Source organism: Falco biarmicus, chromosome 8 (genome assembly GCF_023638135.1).
Source record: "Falco biarmicus isolate bFalBia1 chromosome 8, bFalBia1.pri, whole genome shotgun sequence".
NCBI lineage: Eukaryota > Metazoa > Chordata > Aves > Falconiformes > Falconidae > Falco > Falco biarmicus.
In genome coordinates, this window is record NC_079295.1 from 18,646,973 (window position 1) to 18,665,177 (window position 18,205).

The following is an 18,205-nucleotide window of genomic DNA, read 5'->3' on the forward strand; positions in this document are numbered from 1 at the left end:
GATGGAACAGTCTATTGTGTGCACAGCATTCACAGTTACTATGGAATATTTACTTATTAAATAACAGACTTCAAATGGGAAGTTTATATCAAACATCACATGGGCTCATTACCTGTGACTTTTTTACCTTCTGCGACAGTGACATTTCTGGTCACATAAGTGACAATTTCCACTCTATTTTGAAAAGAAACATGTACTTGTTACTTCTTTCATAATTGCAATTTTTCCTGTATTTTCTCCACATTTATTGTGAATTAGTGACACATGTATCTTCTTAAATATCTATTTAATTACAGTACAAGTGTTCTCTTTCACCAGAAGGCCAGTATAAGCGGTCACGTATTTGCTATGCAAAATGCAAGATACGCTCTGTACACTTCAGTTCACACAGCAAGCACACAGTGTCTTTGCAACGTGGCCCACATCCTTATAAATGCTCAGAACAGAGTTTCATACCACTCCACGCTCAAAATCTGAATATGCTGAAGTAAGGACAGCACATATGAAGTGCCAGTGAACAAGAGGGCACAGAAAATATCGCCAAAGCAGTCAAACACAAGGCCTGATTAAGCACGGTACATGATCCAACACTGATCTGCTCTGGGGGGACAATTAGTCCTATTAGTGTCAGAAAAGAAATGTTTCACCTGGACAGCACCATCTACCCATTGCGCTCTCCAGAGGGAGGTGGTGTCTGTTAGGGCAGAGAGTGAGGCAAACAGAACCGGAGCTTTGATGGCAAATGCAGGCATTAGGTGCATCTTCATCTGCAGCGCTTCTGAAAATACATTTTGTGAAACCTCTCCCAGAACTAGAGTTTTTTTATGTTTTACAGGTTAGCATACGGGAGCACCAGCCTCCCAAAAAACACCATTCAAAAGCAAATTAAGAGAACGCGGACTTTTACATCTAAGTGCTAACACTTGGGATTAAAAGACGCAATCCTAAACGATTCCGGAACTGCGAGCAAGGACACCTTCCAAGTTTGCGGGCTGCAAATCAGCGCTATTTCTGAGCGGGCACAGGCGGAGGGGACAGTCCCTCAGCGGGGCCGTTAGAACGCGGCACCTCAGGCGGCGCCTCCCCGCCGCCGGTCCCGGCAGGAGCCCCCGACCCACCCGGGGGGCCGCAGGCCGGCTCTCCGGCGGTCCCTGGCCGCCCCGCTCCCAGCGGCGGACGGCGGGGGCCGGGCACGTCTGGGCCGTGAGGCCGCCCGGGGGCCGCGCCGGTGCCCGCCGGGCTGCGGGGCAGGGGCGAAAGGGCTCGGCCGGGCCCGGCCTGCCGCCACCCCGCGCCACGCACACGGAAGCGCGACCGCCGCCGCGCGCCGGCCCCCGGCCCAGCCCCCGCCGCGCCAGCCGCCTCAGGGCCGCCGGCAGCCCCGCCGGGCCGCTCCCAGCGCCGCGCCTCTGAGCGCAAGCGCCCGGCAGCTTCCCCGCCGGCGCGTTAGGAACGGCTGCCGCGGGAGGCCGGGACCCTGCGCCGAGCGGCCGAGGCGCCCCCGCCGCCCCAGCCCCCGCCGCGGCCGCCTACCCGCCAGGTAGTTGGTCCACTTGTAGAGGACCCCCTCCATCGCTCAGAGCCCGGCGCCGGGCCGCATCCTCCTGCGCCGCCGCGGGGAACGGGCGGCCGCCGCCGCCGCGGGGATGGGCTCTCGCCTCCCGTCCCCGCGCCGCTACTCCCTGCGCGCGGAGGCGGAGCCGCTCAGCTCAGGCGCGGCGGCAGCGGCGGCCCCGGGGCGCCACCCGCCCCGCGGGGCGCTCCGCACCTCCCATGCGCCCCCGGCACCCTCCGGGGCTGCCGGCCCTGACGTCCCTTTCACTTCCTGAGCAGAGGGGGCCGGTCCGCAGCACCGCCCGCCCCGCGGCTGCCTGGCCCGGCCCCGGCCTCATCCCCGCGCCCGGGGAGGCTGGGACCGTGCCGCGGCGCAGGCTCAGCCCCCGCCCCCCCCGCCCCAGGCCCAGCGGGGACAGTGCCACGCCGGCGACCTCCTCGTAGCGACATGGCCCCTGCGCTGCCCCTGCTCCTCCTGCCGCTGGCCTTGTTGGCCGCCCCGGCTCGGGCCGAGGGCGGCGCGGCGGCCGCGGCGGAGGAGGTCAAAATAGAGGTGCTGCACCTGCCCGAGGCCTGCAGCCCCAAGAGCAAGAAGGGGGACCTGCTGAACGCGCACTACGACGGCTTCCTGGCCAGCGACGGATCCAAGTTTTACTGCAGGTGGGCCCCAGGGCACCAGCTCCGGCTCCGGCCGCCGACGTGGCGCAGCCTGCCCGCCCCGCTGCCCCGTGGCCTGGCACGGCGGCCGGCCGCGCTCGCCGCCTCAGCGTTAGCGGCTTCCCCCTTCCCGGCACTTGTTTTCCCTCAGCCGACGCTGAACGCTTTCAGGGCTGCCGGGGGCAGGAGGGACCGGCGCTGGGGTGCGCTGGAGGCCAGAGCCGAACTTGAGGCCGGCGGCCCGCCGCAGCGAGGGGGCCGGCGAGGGTGGCCGAGAGCCGACACACGGAGAACCGCTTTGGCAGGGGAAAATAATCCCCACCGCGCTGGCGCCTGCCCTGCGCTGCGGCCTGTGCCGGGGGTCGCGGGCCGGCGGGGCGGCCGGCAGGGCCGGCGGCTGGCTGTCCGGGACAGGGAGACATGCACACAGCTGGCACGGTGCGGGGCAGCCGCCTCACGGTCCGGGCTGCAGGCGCTGTGCCCCATCCCTGTCGCTGCATCCCTCCTCGATTTGTTCTGCCTTCCTCTTCGCCCCGGTTCCGGCATTAGGCTTTTGCTTTTTCGCTTTGTCCCACCCATCTGTCGTCAGGCTGTTTTGGCTTGGTTTAGCTTGCTTTGCACAGAAACGGTTGTGCAAAGGCTTTATTTTTAAAGTACCTTGCTTTTAATACTGGTCCATCCTACTAGTGAGGCAGAACTCACCTGTTCAGAACTACAGAGGAGAGTCTTCTATCCTTCAGGTATTTGGACAGATCTGGCTATTTGGACAGATCAGACAGTAGCCTGGTTTATGACAAAATCTTGATTTGTTCCCCCACGTGTATCATTTAGGAAGAAATCAATACAGGATAATTCTACATTTAGCAGTGCCATTTTACTTGCTTTTTTTTTTTTTCTTTGCCCACTGAAGTGACTTATTTTGGCACATACAGTGTTGCCCTCCGAGTTTTGAGCTACACGCTGCTCAGTTGCCGCTGAGTATAGCTCCCATACCAGGGATGCCTCATGTGACCAGAAGCAGCCTGAAGCACTGAATATCTAAACTGAACAGAGCGGTGGGTGAGCACACAGTACTGTAGCCAAGATTGCAGGTTCCCCCAACACACACCTGCATGCTCCGTCCCGTCCCATCCCATCCTACGGTGCTGTGAACTGCTTGAAGACACCTTTAGCAGTGAATTGCTACCAGCACTCGTTGCAGACTTCCTGCAGTGGCACCTTGTTTCTGACGTAAAGTGTACTTGATGTGTGTTAAGGGTTTTTGATTTCAGAAGAGGTTGCCCCTTACACATCTCAAGATTTGACCTTAAATTAATTATAAATGTGGCAGAAAAAAGTGTTAATATTTTTTATTCTTGCACTCTATAAACATTCTTGTGTGCTAATAATCTAACGTATGTTCTCACTGACTGCTAATTTCAAGTTATTTTTATTTTAAAAAATAAATAAATAAATTGACTGTTATCCACTCACAATTCTTTTTAATAGTCGGACACAAAATGAAGGTCATCCAAAATGGTTCGTTCTGGGTGTTGGACAAGTCATAAAAGGGTTAGATATTGCTATGATGAGTATGTGTCCTGGAGAAAAACGGAAAGTGATCATTCCTCCATCATTAGCATATGGACAACAAGGATACGGTAAAAAAAAGAAGTTTTAATACTAGAACTCTGTCTTTTCTCTGTGTTACCCTTTCAAACATACAGTAATGTAAATGACTGTTAAGAATTGGTGCTGCCGTTATTTTTGGAGGCGCTGAAGGTGATTACTGCAGCTGTGGAGCCTAATCCTGCTCATTCCTATGCAGTTTAAGTATTCCACTTCATAGACCCATACCCAGGCCCTGCAGTTTGCATTAGAATTCAGTATGTGACACCCAATGTGCTTTTCCAAGTATTGACATAATATGAAAAACTGACAGCAAAAGGAAGATCTTGACGTAAGCGTTTTTTGGTCTTAATTATTATATTCTACTCGTGATAGTTTCTATTTTTTGACTCCTACCTGCTTAGCCTTTCAATGATATTCTGCATCTTCTGAGTAAAATGCAGTGTAATCCAGTGCATGCCACAGAATTAACCTAAGCAGAAATAATTTGTTTTAAATACTGCTTACATTGTGGATAGATAATGGACAATATCATCACATTACATAATAATTGCACAGTACAATGCGTGAAATCCGATTTGACTTTATAATGCTTAAGTGTGCAATCTACTTACCAAAAAAAAAGTTCCAGAGTTTTATGCAGTGTTTCAGCACTCTTTAATTGTAAATAACAAACTTGGCTCTGACTTGGGTGTAGTAATTTCTGTGAAAAGGTACTTCCTGCTCTATGATAATTGTTTGATAGTGATGTGTCAGGAATCCATGCACCAATTTTGTCTTTCGTACAATTCCACTGTAGCCAGTGAAGTTTATTAGGGATGAATTTTCCCGTAAGTAGGTCTGTTAACAGGAAAAACACTGACACAAATAAAAGTATGTTCCTTAACTCTAATACTAATGTTAACTGTTTGTTCTAGGTAGCACTTCAAGACAGTATTATTTTCCTACAGCATACCTGTCCTCTGTCTCAGCGTATTCCTGCATGCTGGGGAAGATGCCTGTCTAATACTGAATTAGAAAAGATGCATGTGGCTTTCTAAATCTTTACATATCTTTCCTTTGTTGGTATGTATATTTGTAAATTACTGGCACTGAATTCTAGTATTGTATCTTTCTTTCCTAAGTAGTATATAAACCATGATATATATTCAGATATATTTAAAAGCTGTTTATTTTTAAAGCTTGTAATACTAAAATCTTTTGAATTCTGAAACCTGGCATTTTTACTATGGATATTTTAGATGAGTAGCGTGCATAATAGTTTTGTTTACCTTCTATTTATAAATTGGAGTACATTCTTTAGTTTTTCTTCAGTTCATGAAAGATGGGCACAAGCTCAAAATTCTGTCCAAATTCCGAGGTTACAATGTCATGCTCACTGGCTTTGGCTAGGAATAGAAGCAACTTGCATGTTTACATTTTTACTTTTACACTGCATGATTTCTTGTTGCTTTTTTGGCGCTACATTTAGACCTCATTTGTTTGTTGCTGTCCCTCTTTAGTTCCCTTTTTTTGCTAGATGCATGATACATTAACCTGTCTTTATAGGAAGTGCAGGTTTTACATCAGGTAAGAAAATGCTTTGACACAGGAATAATGAAGTCTAAGGTTTTGTTTTCTTCAGAGACCAGGCAAAATATCCCAGTAGTTTGGGGGTTTTTTGGTGAATCAAACGACTTACATTCTGTGGCTTCTTTCTAATGAGATGGATATTTTAAACACTATTTTACATCAAGTCCTTTAACCACTGGTATAATTCATAGGAAGTTGGTGAAACCTGATACTACTTGCTTGTTTCTTCAGACAGAAAAAACATATAAGCCTTGGTGTATTACCGCAATCTTTTAAATCAGACTGCATGCATATGTCTTAAAATCACTCTCTCAATAAGCCACATCATATGACAGTATGTGAAAGAGTGAGAATTTCAGAACTACTTGTTTTTCAAGATAACACAAACCCTTCTCTTAAATTTTAAAAGTACCTGAATTGATATGAGCAATGTAATTTTGTTTCGGGGAAGTATATTGTTTGCAGATCTCTCACAAAATCATTTATCTAACACGATCTGAACAATCTTCCTGTCTAGGTGTATAATATTTAAATTAAGAGTTTAATCTGAATATTAACCCAGCCTTTTGTAATAAAAAAAAAAAGACACTTCAGATGTGAATTTATCATACGTGTGATCTCTGACCATAACGTCCAATTTCTTACATATTTTTTTCCTTTTATTCATAGCACAGGGCAAGATTCCACCCAATGCAACATTGATCTTTGAGATTGAACTTTATGCAGTAAATAAGGGACCTCGCAGTGTTGAAGCATTTAATCAAATAGACAAGGACAGTGACAGGAAACTCTCTGAACTAGAGGTAATATGATGTAACTAATTTAGAATAAATAACAATAAAACTACAGGTATAGTTGTATCAGTGTTATCTTTACATGAGCTGCCTCTGCTGTAGTTGATCATATAAACTTCTGTATGCTTACACAAGCTACGCTGTGTGATGTTGTAATGTGCTTTGATTAATACATTAGTATGTCTCAGACTTGCTGGGAAACAAACTTTGGTCATGCCTGCACTGGAGTCACAATAACTTATTTATATACCCCAAGTGTCCTTGAAGATAGCTGTTGAAAATTGTAAAAGCCACAATGGTTGGACTTTTTTCTTTTCTCCTAGATAAGCCAATATTTGAAAGAAGAATTTGCAAGAGATGGCAAAAGACGGCATCCCTCAGTCCATGATGAAATCTTAGCTGATATATTTAAGAAGAACGACCACGATGGAGATGGTTTCATATCAGCAAAGGAGTACAATGTCTACCAGCATGATGAACTCTAAGTACTTCAAAAATCTTTGGCTGTTTTCTGGACACTGAATTTTAAATAATAATACCTGGTCACAGAAATTTTTTTGTAATTTTTTTTTTATAGCGCCATCTTTTTATATCTCAATGTGACTGTAAAAATCTTATTTTTAATATTCAACTAATAAAATGTGTTAGATATTTCGAAAGAAAGAAACAGAACTGGAGAACACCATGATCTATTATTAGTGGTTCCTGCTTCCTGGCCTACTGTATTGCTCAGTAGTCTCTCTCACTGTTTAAAATACTGATGAAAGTAATGATTTCTGTCCTATCAAGCACACAAAAATGGTTCCTGTTGACATAGTTAGAACATAACTGATGAATCCTTCTCAATCCACTGTAAAATAAAAGGGGAATACAGAATCCCAGGCAGGTATCTCTGTTAAACCTCTGTAGGCTTCTAGGCTAGCTTCTTGAGGAATTGCTGTTTGTAGCAAATTTAACTATAAAAGGCATTAAAATAAATGAACACTGTTTATGGAATATCAAGATAAAAACACAAATGTTTTTTAAAGCAAATTAAAATAACCCCTCTGATGTAATATTGACCTGAATAATTTGGTGTTCATGAAAAAGTAGTTTTTTAAGTGAGTTTATAAACTTTGGCTTAGTAAAATTATTGTTAGCCAGTTTATTCAGCAGCACGGAGTTAAAGACCTACACCATCATCATTTACTTGAACAAGGTGAAAGATGATGGGAGATACTATATATAAATGTAAGTAAATATTTGGGCATCGTTCTGGTTTCCCTCACTTTGGAAAAATGCAAAGAAGTAGCAATAGTTAATAGTCAGTACTTAGGCTCAGTAACTGTTTTGCTTACGTGGATTTCATCATAATACTTGTGTAACGTACTTTTTTCACAAAAAGCAACGTCTATTCATTTGAGCATGTAATAATCAGATGTACACAGTGAAAGTGGCAGCACAAGTTAAAAAGGTTCCGTGCCTGTGTTATCCTTACAGTCATTCTAAAAGGTAGAAAATATTTTTTTAATTGTCTTCCCAGTTTCAAATAGCATGGAGACGGCTTCAACAAGTTTACTAACCCACAGCTCGCCCAGGCTCAGTATCGGACACAGTTCTGCAGTGCCCTCTGGTGTTTCTATGCTCCGAAGACTAATTTTCTGTGGTTGAGATGTACCGGTTGAAGACCACCCCTGAAGTCTTGCTGGAAGGATTTAGTTCTGTTATTTTCATTGTGTTTTCCAAAATATTTTCTGCTAAGTATTTTTTTTCTAAACACATAAAGTCGAGCAGCTGTGACCTAAAATCCAAATGCAGAAGGTGGCCTGGCTGGTACTTTTTAGTAACCTCAACAAATATGGTAATGGCATCCTAATATGAGACACCTATCCCTAGTTTTAGTTGTTCCCTTTTGTAAATGAAACATTAGACTGAGCTAAGTTTTAGCATGTTTTTTAATCTGATACTTCAATTAAACATTCATGAGAACACTAAATTATTAACAAATACTCTCATTTTACCATCATGCCAGTGTAGATAAAGGCAATGTATGGGGGTTTAACAACAAGTTTGTGTAAACAACTTAAAATTAAGCTCTAGCATATATTTTGATATTATGAAAATATAGTTTAAAAGTACATTTTTCATAATGATAATGAAAGAGGAAGGTTCTAGAAAGAAGAGGGGCAATGTCGGGGAATGCATGAGGGCATTTTCAAGTAAAAGGTCATTGACTATGAAGCAAATAATTTGAAGATAATAGTGTAATGTTTTGCACTTTCACTATTTTGCATGTCAACATATTTACTAATTCTGAAAAGTCTGTGGCACAGTTATGCCCATGTCTGTGACAACAGGCACTTACCTAGCTCAGTTACCTTACTCTCTTATGCCAGAGGTCAAAACAGGGCACAGCATGCAGTCGTACATACTTCTGTCCATTAAAAGAACACTCTAGGCACCCGTAGACCGTCTCCCTTTTAGAACTTCCCATTCCACAAAGTACACAGGGACCTTTGGGGATGTTGTTATTAAGTAAATTAATTCGGATATGAGACCCTTCTCTGAGATAGCTCGTAGAGAGGTCTGTCATGCTCGCAGCTTTTTCATAGTAATCTGTAAAAAGATCCTCCAAGTAAGCATCAGAGTTAGCAATGGTATCCACTACTCTCTTATCTGAAAAAGAATGCACATACAAAGAAAGCAGTGATTTGTAATTGCATTATGACCTGTTTACGAAACAATCTGTCAATCAAATCATGGAAATAACAACCGATTCATGAGACCATTCTAAATATGCCACATTGTAGATTGCTTCCCATCAGAAGCCCTGTGTGATGAAATTTTTTCTGCACTTTCACAAAAGTCACTGACAAAAGCCAGAAACTTTTTGTATATTATCTATATAATTGTAATACTTTTAGAAATACACCTAAAAGGCATGAAGCAAGCTTATGAAAAATAGGTGCCATATCAAATCACAGCTGTGTCATTTCCTGTTTAATAATTTTTACTTTTGACTGTCTAGTTTTATTTTCAAAAAATTGTAAATTCACTTTTTTTCTAGTATTACAAAAAAACCCTACCAATACATCACAGGTTTAGAAAATCTGGAGGACTCTGTGTTGACCTCCCTAAGCAGATCTCTGAGCATCTAAACGCCCCATGAAGAAAACACTTTTGGAACTACCTACCTTTTTCCTCTCTCTTCAGGGACTGATTAGTATAGAATGGATGACAAACTTTTAGGCAGCTACAGCTACTGAGATGTATCGTATCCACTGAAGATTTATTATTATGAAGCGTGGAGTGGAGCAGCGCTAAAGGCTTGGTCCATAAAAGCCCTTTGATCAAGAACAGGATACGATGGAGCAAGGACACCTATACAGAACAGCCTTTCGAAGGATGTGCTTACCACTCAGCATTTATCTTCACACTCAGATTTGCAGATTTCCAAAATACTTAGACCAGGGAGTGTTATAACTATAGAATCTTGTTCTGAAGAAAATACAGCTACATACGGTGATACACAGTTTTGTTGGATGTTGTGTTCATACCAGAATGAGAAGAGAACTGATGGTCTTGCCCATGTCCCTGCCACATTAATATATAGCCTAAAGAGTACATTCAAATATTTAAATTAATACTGTTTGATATTTGAACTTAAAGAGGTTGCCGTGAAATATTATTTTAGATCATAACTTGTATTGCATAACACTAGCTGTAAATGGCAAGCATATGAAGTAGGTTTTATGTTAACTAACATTAGTTGTACGATTACTCCATACCAGTTTATCAGCAGCCATAAATTTTTATTTTACGCTCTTTAGAGTTCTGATGAACAGCAGTACCATAAATTTGCTATTTGTGTGTCAGATTCTCAAATAGAAATTTTAATAACTTTATAATAATTTCAATACACAAGAAATAAAAAGAGGTACATTTTTCATCAAAATTTTCTTATTCTTGCACATAAATTAAAGGAACAAAAATACACTCTCATGCATTAACTAAGACATTTGAATATAAATATCAAAAGTCATACTTCGATGAAACAGATTACTCTTTAACCTCCTTAATTTGGTCAGTGAAGATGATCCAGATTTCTCTTTTTCAAATCCTCCTTTTGAAACTGGAGTCACACAGAGTTCTGTAAAAATTAAAACTCAGTTTTTAGAAGAACAAAATATAAAAGTAATTGCACAACAGAGTTGAATATGTTTTGTGATTAAATTCAGTTTTGCTAATGTTTTTAATGGCTAGTACCACTTTTTAATGAAACTCTGCACACAGTAATAGCCCACAGAATCAAGTGATTCAGATTTAATGGGAATTTTAAAATGTTTGTGGCTTTCAACATACACCATCAGAGTTTGTTTTGGTTTATACACAATTTATGGCCATGTTAAGGGACTAAGACAGTCAATATCATATAAATTGAAGCTCTGCTTTTGAAGGAGGAATATTTCTGTGATCTCATTTGAAACTAAAAATGAAGGATAAAAAGCAAGGCCTGTGAGTTCTGTAGTCACCTCTTCCAGCACCAAATCAACGACTAAAACTTTTTAAATAAAAAGAAGTATCACCTGTGTTTCTATCTATAACTTTAAAAAAAAAAAAAACAACTTAGAAGTGAAATTAAGGATAATCTATTACAAGGAACTGAAAAAACATGTTTTAAACTTTCTTAACTGAGAATTCTCTTTAATTATGCAAATAAAAAAATCAGCTTAATGGACTATTTCACTGACAATAAACTTTAGGAAACACACTGTTCACGTACTACCATTGCATAAAGGTAAAATAACATTAAAACACTTCCTGTACTGAAACTAACGATGTGCATTATGGAAGGGAATATAAAGAACTACCATACTGTATTCTCTCTTGTACTTTTAATCCAGTAATTATGCCTGGTTTGGAGTATATTTAAAATTTTTACAGAAGGATAAAGGTATCCCACGGTTCAGTTACAAGGTGCTTTACAATGTAGAGTACCTCTCGTGGAAGTTTTATACTGTGTATGCCAAAGGATACAGAGCTATTTGCAACTTTTAAAACATTGCTGTACACATCTGCAGAGATAAGAGATTCATTCCCTAACCAGGTCTTTCATCAGGCTGTTTACAGAAAGCCACACTGTTACAGGGAGACAAGCAATTCCTGAGAACAGCCGAGTGACTCTCACAGGGCTTCCTGTATTGAAGTACATTTGAATCTGGCGGTTAAAACTTTTAACATCAATTTAGTCAGCTCAGCTGGGAGTTTTTAATATCACATTATTAAGTGCTATATCAAATCCTAAACTGACTTTCTGGGTTATTACAAACAATGTTAATAACATTGATAATGTTATAGGCTACAATTTAATTAGTACAAATAATAGGTGCTGTCCTTTCCCCAAAAGGAGAAAAAAATTAAAGGAGCTATACAATTTTTATTAGTTTCCAGTAATTGTGATTATTTTTTCCTAAATATCTTCAGCTATTCATATGTGCTAAAGATGTATCAGACTGAAATTAAAGCCCCAACAGAAAAAATGTTAACTCTAAGTACCACACACTTTCTTTTTTGAATATTTTACTTGCATATTTCATGCAAAACTGATCAGATGGTCTCATAAGCCTGTTCCTTACAGATCACAAATATAAGCAAGTGATTTTTTGTTCCATGAAACAACGTGATTTAAAAAAAAAAAAGGAAATCGTACTTAAATTTTTAAAAAAATTTCCGCAACAGAGTATTTTCCAACACCTACCTTGCTTATCTTTTCAAGAATTGTAAAGTCAGACTGCTTACATGCACAAAATTAAAGCATACCATTGCATGGGATCAGGGTTTATGTACACCAAGAGCAAGAAAATCATTTTAAAAACTCAAATAATTATAAATAATAGCAGTAATGACAGTAATTCACATCACTTACCGAAATTACCATCCAAATGAATATAAAGTTCAAATACACTAAAAGCAATAGTTGTATGTGCAGGAAAAACAATGGCTTTGTCTCGCCCTTTATAATTCTGATCTTCAATAATGTGAAACTATAATTTTGAAAAGCATCAAAAGACAAAAAAGTTACAAATTTAAATGAAAAAATAAACAAAATATCTTAACTGTATATATTGAGAATTATAATTGAAATTGAAGATCATATCTCACAACTAAAGAATTTTCTGTAAACAACTGCATTTTAATGAAGTTTGATACAGAGATAGTAAGTTAATTGCAACACTTACTGAAAATTATGTGAATCGTTTATAAATACTAGTTACGGGCAAACATCAGAAGATTTGTAGATTCAATTATTCAAACACGCCAAAGAGAGAGAGGGAAAGGGAGGAAGAACATAAGACAGGGAGTAAGACACCAACCCTTGAAATAATTACAATGTGTTATAGAAGGTGAATATAATAATAAACTAAGAAGCAGTAAATTCCACATTTTTGCTGAGGCTTCATCCAAAGCAATGGCTCATTGCCTAGCCATCTTTTCATGCATTTCCCATCCCTCCGTCGCATAAGCTATACTAACAATAAACCACCGTTTAATTCAGTTTACATCAGTGCAATACTATTGATTTACCTCAGATTTTTTCTGAGCTTACATCAGCAAAAATGCAATCAAATCCAACCATAAAATTTACAAAAATCAGCTTTTTATGTTTGTTAATTTATGTTACAGAACTTTGTCAAACATATTTACCCTCATTGTTTCTCCACGCATTCCAGTATGGACAGTTAAGGAGCACTGCCTCGTAGTTCTAATACTTTCCATAACCACACACAAAATTTCCATCCTACTTTTTCTTGATTGATGGACTAGACAATGATCAAAGTTTATTTTTCTAAAATCAAGAGGGAGGCAGGAAGGAAATTCAGAAATTACTAGCAATTTATAAGGCAGGTAATAGAATTAGTAACTTCAAATCAGTAAATAAATCACCGTAAAGTTCTGTCTCATACCAGTAAAACCACTGACTGAGGATGTGTCTGGAAACTTAATATTCATTTTCAGTGTGTGGGAACAGAAGCACTAAAAATTCAAGGAAAGCAAATAATGTACAAATGTTAGAGAGGATACATGGAAGATCCTGGAAAATTCCAAGTCTGTCCATCCGACACTGTTCTTAGTGACAGCAAGGAACTGTCAACACACCCTAATTAATAATTTTTTTAAAGTGATATAATTTATGCCACTCAGGAAGAATTTATGGAAAATAGATAGCAAAAGCAACAGCTGTAATGCTCTACCTTTAGGCTTCTATAAAGCTCACGATGATGCAGTGTTTTGGTTAGAAACCTAAATCATGCCCATACAAGCTGGCATACACTCAACAGATTAAAAACTGGTTAACTGTCAACTGTAACTGAAAAGAACTATATCACTTGTAAACAAGGCACAATCAATCATGAAACACGTGTTTGTAGGATAATTTCTACAGGCACTGGCTCTTAAACCTGTAACACTGATATCAGAGGATTAGGACCTCTTCTGCCATCCCACCCCAATTATTAATGATATTGTTTGAAGGTTACAAATAAACTAGGAAAAGGTAGGTACAGAACAAGAGAGGTTACAGATACAAAATTATATGCAGTGCTTGGTAAATAACTACAAGGAAACAATATATATTTGAAAATACAAAACGTCACATCATGCATAGTATATAATTTACTGGGATGCAACACTGGGATTTACTGGGATGACATTGTGGACAAGGGATAATCTTTGAAATATAAACTAGAGAATTACACCTAGAATTAGTCACATCATATTTGTATGTGTTTGGCATCCAAGCTAGCACTACAGGAACAACAAGTTTATTTTCAATGTCCACAGCTCCACAGGGATGTCGGAAAAATGGAGACTGCCTTTAGAGAAGAGCCACAGAAGTTTATGAAAAATTCATGTAGATAAACCTACTTTGCTTTTCAAAGAAAAGGATGTGTAATAACCTCATAAAATCTTGAACAGCTACACTGGCAATAATAAATAAGACTCTCTGCTTCAACAAAAGCAAATCATATTTCTGAAACCTGAAGCTGAGTAATGTCATTCAAAGTAAATTCCAAATTTTAAGTAGTATGGAATAAAATAGACAGAATCTTGGACAGACTGAACTCTTCCTTTCTGGATTATTTTTTTCCCCCCTGAATGATGCACTGTAATTCAAACAAGAATTAATTAAAAAAAAAATCTACAGTCTGTGTTATACAGAAGGTCACGTCTAGTCCCAGTGACCCAAAATCTTCGAAAATATCCAATGGTGACTGCTTTTGATTGGCTAAAAATAATCAAAACATAACTATTTCAGAAGTCCAACTTAACTGTGTGAAATATAATTATGGAACCAGAAAACAAAATATATAATATAACCTTGTAGTAAGTTCGTTAAGTAACGTTGGTACTTCAACCTCATGTTTGGTCACTATGCCAAACGAAGCTTTAAAGGCAACAGAATCTGATCCAGCAACATCAAACCCAACATCATTCATTATCTGATTTCCTCTTCTACCATTGAGTGAAACATCTGATTTGTCTTCATAGTTGAGCAACTGGTAAGATGAGACACCTGAGTAAAAGAAGATAACGGTTGTGTGATGAAAAGTCTGAATGAAGTACTTTTACATAGCAAGAAAAGAATAAATGGTACTGTCAACCATTTTGATGTCAAATTCAGAGCGACACTGAACACTTGTTTATTGGTGTTACGGCTGATGAGAAATGGAAAAAGCACATAGGGGTCTGAGGGATTTTTGTGCCTCTCTCTGGCAGTTGTGCCCCTGCTCCTGCATGTGATACGTCCTGGGCATGAAATGGCAGTTAGGGCTATTTCTACATTTCTGTGCTTCTCATTATTCTCCTAATGTCTCCTAACTTTTACCTGTAACTACGCCACTGGTACTTGTATAAACTAAACATGCAACGTGTTCTGGGTTTAACGACAGAGGCTCCAAGACACAACATGAATTAGTGGAGGGCATACAGAATATTAAAACTAGGAACAAAATAAAAACCACTGTGTGTAAAATAGTATTAGTGAATTCTGAATTTTGTCTAGATGCAGTAAAAATTAACCTAGTATTTCTTCATTTTTGCAATAAGTGAATGAGACATGTGTGTGCCACTAACATGTTTTTTTTACTGACTTTGCCTTTTACCTGGCACATCGTAATTAGAAAGACTTAGCACTTTTTCCATGTATGCTTGATTATTCCAGGGGCTATGTCAGTTTATTTGGAAGGAAAACAACAGATTAGCTCTGACTTACTTGAAAGTTTGCATCGATTTATTGTACAATCAGAAAGCAGGTGCCAAAGCATTTCTATAATGCTTTCTTTAAACCTTAAATACATTTCCATTACACTAACCAAAAAAACATTAGAATGCATTGGTTGCCAAATTAAAATAAACAGAGCAGGTAGAACACAGGGATTAGGCATCCAAATACATTTAAGAATCTGGGGTTTACTCTTTTTTTTTTTTTTTTTTTTGTAATCCTTTGAAGTTTTTAGGATAAACTAACATTATGAAGTCACCTAGTACGAATCCTGTTTGTCTTTATTTTCAACAAAAATTGAAAAGGTTCGTATATTTTTTCATTATTCTAAAAAGATTGCAAATGCTTATATTGGTCACATAAAAAAGGAAATTCAATTACAGAGTTCTTTGCTTACATTAAAGGACAATACTTTCACACATGACATCTAACCTTTACAGAAAAGACTAGGAAGGTTTTGTGAGACTTTTTAATGAGATTTTGCAACCTTTTTCTCAGACATTTTAATGAGATTTTTCTTTTTTTTTTTTCATTCAGGATAAGCCAGCTGACTTGTCCTGAATGTAAGACTAGTAGGATTAGTGGGATTACAATTTTTTCATCATGCTTGTGTCCTGGAATCACCGCTTTGTGGGGTCAATCGGTATTTCTGCCTTCTTGTGCTCATACTAGTTTATCTTGGTAGAGTTTTTAATTAATGCAATTGTGGTGCAATTAATGTGATTGGTACTTTTGTCAAAATGGACCTTTTTTCAAAAGAAAATAAAGCAATGAAACTGTTTTGAGAAAACACAGCATGTAGACAAGAATTACACAGACTTTTCCAAAGGAAGGTACAGGAAAATATAAACAGTATAGTTCAAGTTTGCACCTCCTAATTCCCACAGAATGTCCTCAAAAAATTCTGATATTGCATAGCAAAAGCAACTTATACACAGTTAAGCTCTTTAAATACACAAAAAAGATCACAAATGTGGGAAAAAATCTTATGGAAATCCAATTACTTCAGTCAGATAGCTGTGGTCAAATGCTTCTGCCAGTGCAGAGCCCAGTTCAACACCAGGGATTACTAGCATGGAACAAGCTGCAGAACTGAAGCCATTCTTACATACTTAAAAGCAAGTATACAGAGAAAGATAAACACTAAAGCCAAATTTTAAGTAGCAATTGATCAACATACATGAATACATCTACCAGGAATCTACTGCAACATGAAAAAACACAAGGCTCGACTGAATTTGCTTCATATTAGTTCAGAAAATATCAAGGCTTTTTAGTATAATTGAATTATTTTTTTTACTCTTTTTTCCAAAAGGTGCCTACTTTTTTTACCAGTTTGACTTGTGCTTTTTTAGCTATTCATTACACAACTAAGCAAGACAAATTTTATTACCCATGTACTAAAGAACCATCACACTAGCTGCACTGTTTAAACTATGTCTACCATTCTGTTTACTAGAAAACACGCATCTTCCCACTTTGAAGAAAGATAGAAAACTTACCTGCAGAAATTTCTTTCTCTCCTTGAAGAATGTCTTTTAATGTGAAAGGTGTTGAAGCAAATCTAGATTTTTTTGAAAGTAAACATTTTCTTTTCTTAATCACAAGGCTTAGAGGTTGGTATTTGTCAGCTTCACTGAGACTGGGCACTGGAACTAGTCTTCCTCCATCACCAACCTGTTTAACAAAGTTTTTGGTTGCAGCAGCAAACATATTACGACATTAAAAATGATAATAAAAAGCTCTGTATCAAGTGTGACTTCCAGACATCAAGCCCATGTTCAATTCTTTTTACAATGTTCTTTGAAACAAATTAACAAGAAAAACGTTTTTTAAAAAACAAAAAAAAAAAGCTGTCAAACTGGTTTTTTAGATTGAGATATATTTTGCTTGGAAAGAAACAGCAGCATCTTAGCTACAAAGCTTCTATGGTGTATTGCTCGAGACCTCTCTCAAAGACCTTCAGTTAAGCTCTCTAATTCTGTATCATGCATAATGAATTACCAGTGTAAACTGATAGGGAAACAGTTGCCCTTTTTTTGCCAGTTCAATGCCATTCTTTGAAAACAAAATTTACAATCTTAGAAACAGAAGACAGTAAGTCCTGCAACTCTTAGTTTCCTATTAGGAGTTATTGATGTATTACTGTTTACTGGGTCCTTGCTGCAGCTGAATTCTACTGTTTTACCAACAAACAAAAAAGCAGCCCAGACGCGCTCATGGAGACTGCCTGAATTACACATTCGGGCAAGCTGGTAGGTCTGCTGGGACGGTATTGCCTTTCAACAGCGGTTGAAATAACCTACCTGTGAACGCTCAGCTGGCAAGCAAGCGGTGTGGTGGGCTGAAGCGTAAGATTAGAGATGGCTGCAGGCAGTGGGGAAACAGTGGTGAGCTTTCATTATATGTTATGCTTCTCCTATGGACTCAGCTGCGTGTGACCCAAGGGACAGTTGTGAGACAAGCCAGCTGCATGTGTTTGGCTCAGACTACTGAGAAATTCACTAAATTGTAAGAATTGTGCAGAATAATAAAAGTAAAACAGCAGACAGAAGGGAGATTATTGATACAGGATTAAGGAGCAGCTCAAGGATCCAAGAGGGAAAGCACCAGTGCAGAGATACGAAATCGTAATGGGAAAAAAGAAAGTCAGTAGTGAGCTCTGTGGAGGATCTGTGAGGGAGGCAGCAGGAGCTGACCCATGCTCATATAAACAATTACTTGATTTTCTTGCAAGAGTGGTGAGCATACAACTGCT

General features: G+C 39.5%; 3 protein-coding genes across 12 annotated transcripts in view; 1 reads left to right on the forward strand and 2 right to left on the reverse strand.

Moving 5' to 3' along the window:
- Nucleotides 1-1,765, reverse strand: part of PLEKHA3 (pleckstrin homology domain containing A3) — a 30,328-nt gene extending 28,563 nt beyond the window's left edge. For 5 of the 8 annotated variants that reach the window (XR_008823599.1, XR_008823597.1, XR_008823598.1 and 2 more), the window contains exons 1-2: nt 648-898; nt 113-174 (exon numbers count right to left, since the gene is read on the reverse strand). Coding sequence is in view for 3 of the 8 variants with exons in the window: in XM_056349803.1 (XP_056205778.1) it covers nt 113-174; nt 648-661 (76 nt within the window). In the remaining 5 variants the exon portion in view is untranslated. Of the gene's footprint in view, nt 1-112; nt 175-647; nt 899-1,533 lie in introns of those variants that run through there. The other 3 variants (XM_056349803.1, XM_056349804.1, XM_056349805.1) reach the window with 3 other exon arrangements.
- An 86-nt stretch (nt 1,766-1,851) lies between these two features.
- Nucleotides 1,852-7,637, forward strand: FKBP7 (FKBP prolyl isomerase 7). 2 transcript variants are annotated; one of them, XR_008823602.1, is made up of 4 exons: nt 1,852-2,214; nt 3,700-3,851; nt 4,737-4,884; nt 6,061-6,194. XR_008823602.1 is itself a non-coding variant. In XM_056349806.1 (4 exons), exons 1-4 carry the CDS (start codon nt 2,003-2,005, stop codon nt 6,668-6,670), a joined length of 660 nt encoding a protein of 219 aa, XP_056205781.1. In that variant the 5' UTR covers nt 1,852-2,002; the 3' UTR covers nt 6,671-7,637. The 2 variants fall into 2 exon arrangements, 1 of the variants encoding a protein (XP_056205781.1); XM_056349806.1 differs by lacking the exon at nt 4,737-4,884 and adding an exon at nt 6,509-7,637.
- A 464-nt stretch (nt 7,638-8,101) lies between these two features.
- PJVK (pejvakin) lies at nt 8,102-17,834 on the reverse strand. Of its 2 annotated transcripts, XM_056349802.1 has the most exons (7): nt 17,754-17,834; nt 16,950-17,124; nt 14,544-14,739; nt 12,870-13,011; nt 12,091-12,208; nt 10,210-10,314; nt 8,102-8,840 (listed from the first exon to the last, which is right to left on the reverse strand). In XM_056349802.1, exons 3-7 carry the CDS (start codon nt 14,660-14,662, stop codon nt 8,539-8,541), a joined length of 786 nt encoding a protein of 261 aa, XP_056205777.1. In that variant the 5' UTR covers nt 14,663-14,739; nt 16,950-17,124; nt 17,754-17,834; the 3' UTR covers nt 8,102-8,538. The 2 variants fall into 2 exon arrangements, with proteins under 2 accessions (XP_056205777.1, XP_056205775.1); XM_056349800.1 differs by lacking the exon at nt 17,754-17,834 and having other exon boundaries at nt 16,950-17,711.
- Nucleotides 17,835-18,205: the final 371 nt, after the last annotated feature.

What these genes read in the sequence shown, in the direction of transcription:
- FKBP7 (XM_056349806.1), top strand. Translation starts at nt 2,003, where the DNA reads ATGGCCCCTGCGCTGCCCCTGCTCCTCCTGCCGCTGGCCTTGTTGGCC. An exon ending in ATATGGACAACAAGGATACG is followed by an intron (nt 3,852 to 6,060) that starts GTAAAAAAAAGA and finishes TTTTATTCATAG; the next exon opens with CACAGGGCAAGATTCCACCC. An exon ending in GGAAACTCTCTGAACTAGAG is followed by an intron (nt 6,195 to 6,508) that starts GTAATATGATGT and finishes CTTTTCTCCTAG; the next exon opens with ATAAGCCAATATTTGAAAGA.
- PJVK (XM_056349800.1), bottom strand. Translation starts at nt 17,160, where the DNA reads ATGTTTGCTGCTGCAACCAAAAACTTTGTTAAACAGGTTGGTGATGGA. An exon ending in AGAGAAAGAAATTTCTGCAG is followed by an intron (nt 14,740 to 16,949) that starts GTAAGTTTTCTA and finishes TCTTTTACTCAG; the next exon opens with GTGTCTCATCTTACCAGTTG. An exon ending in CTTAACGAACTTACTACAAG is followed by an intron (nt 13,012 to 14,543) that starts GTTATATTATAT and finishes TCTTGATTTTAG; the next exon opens with AAAAATAAACTTTGATCATT.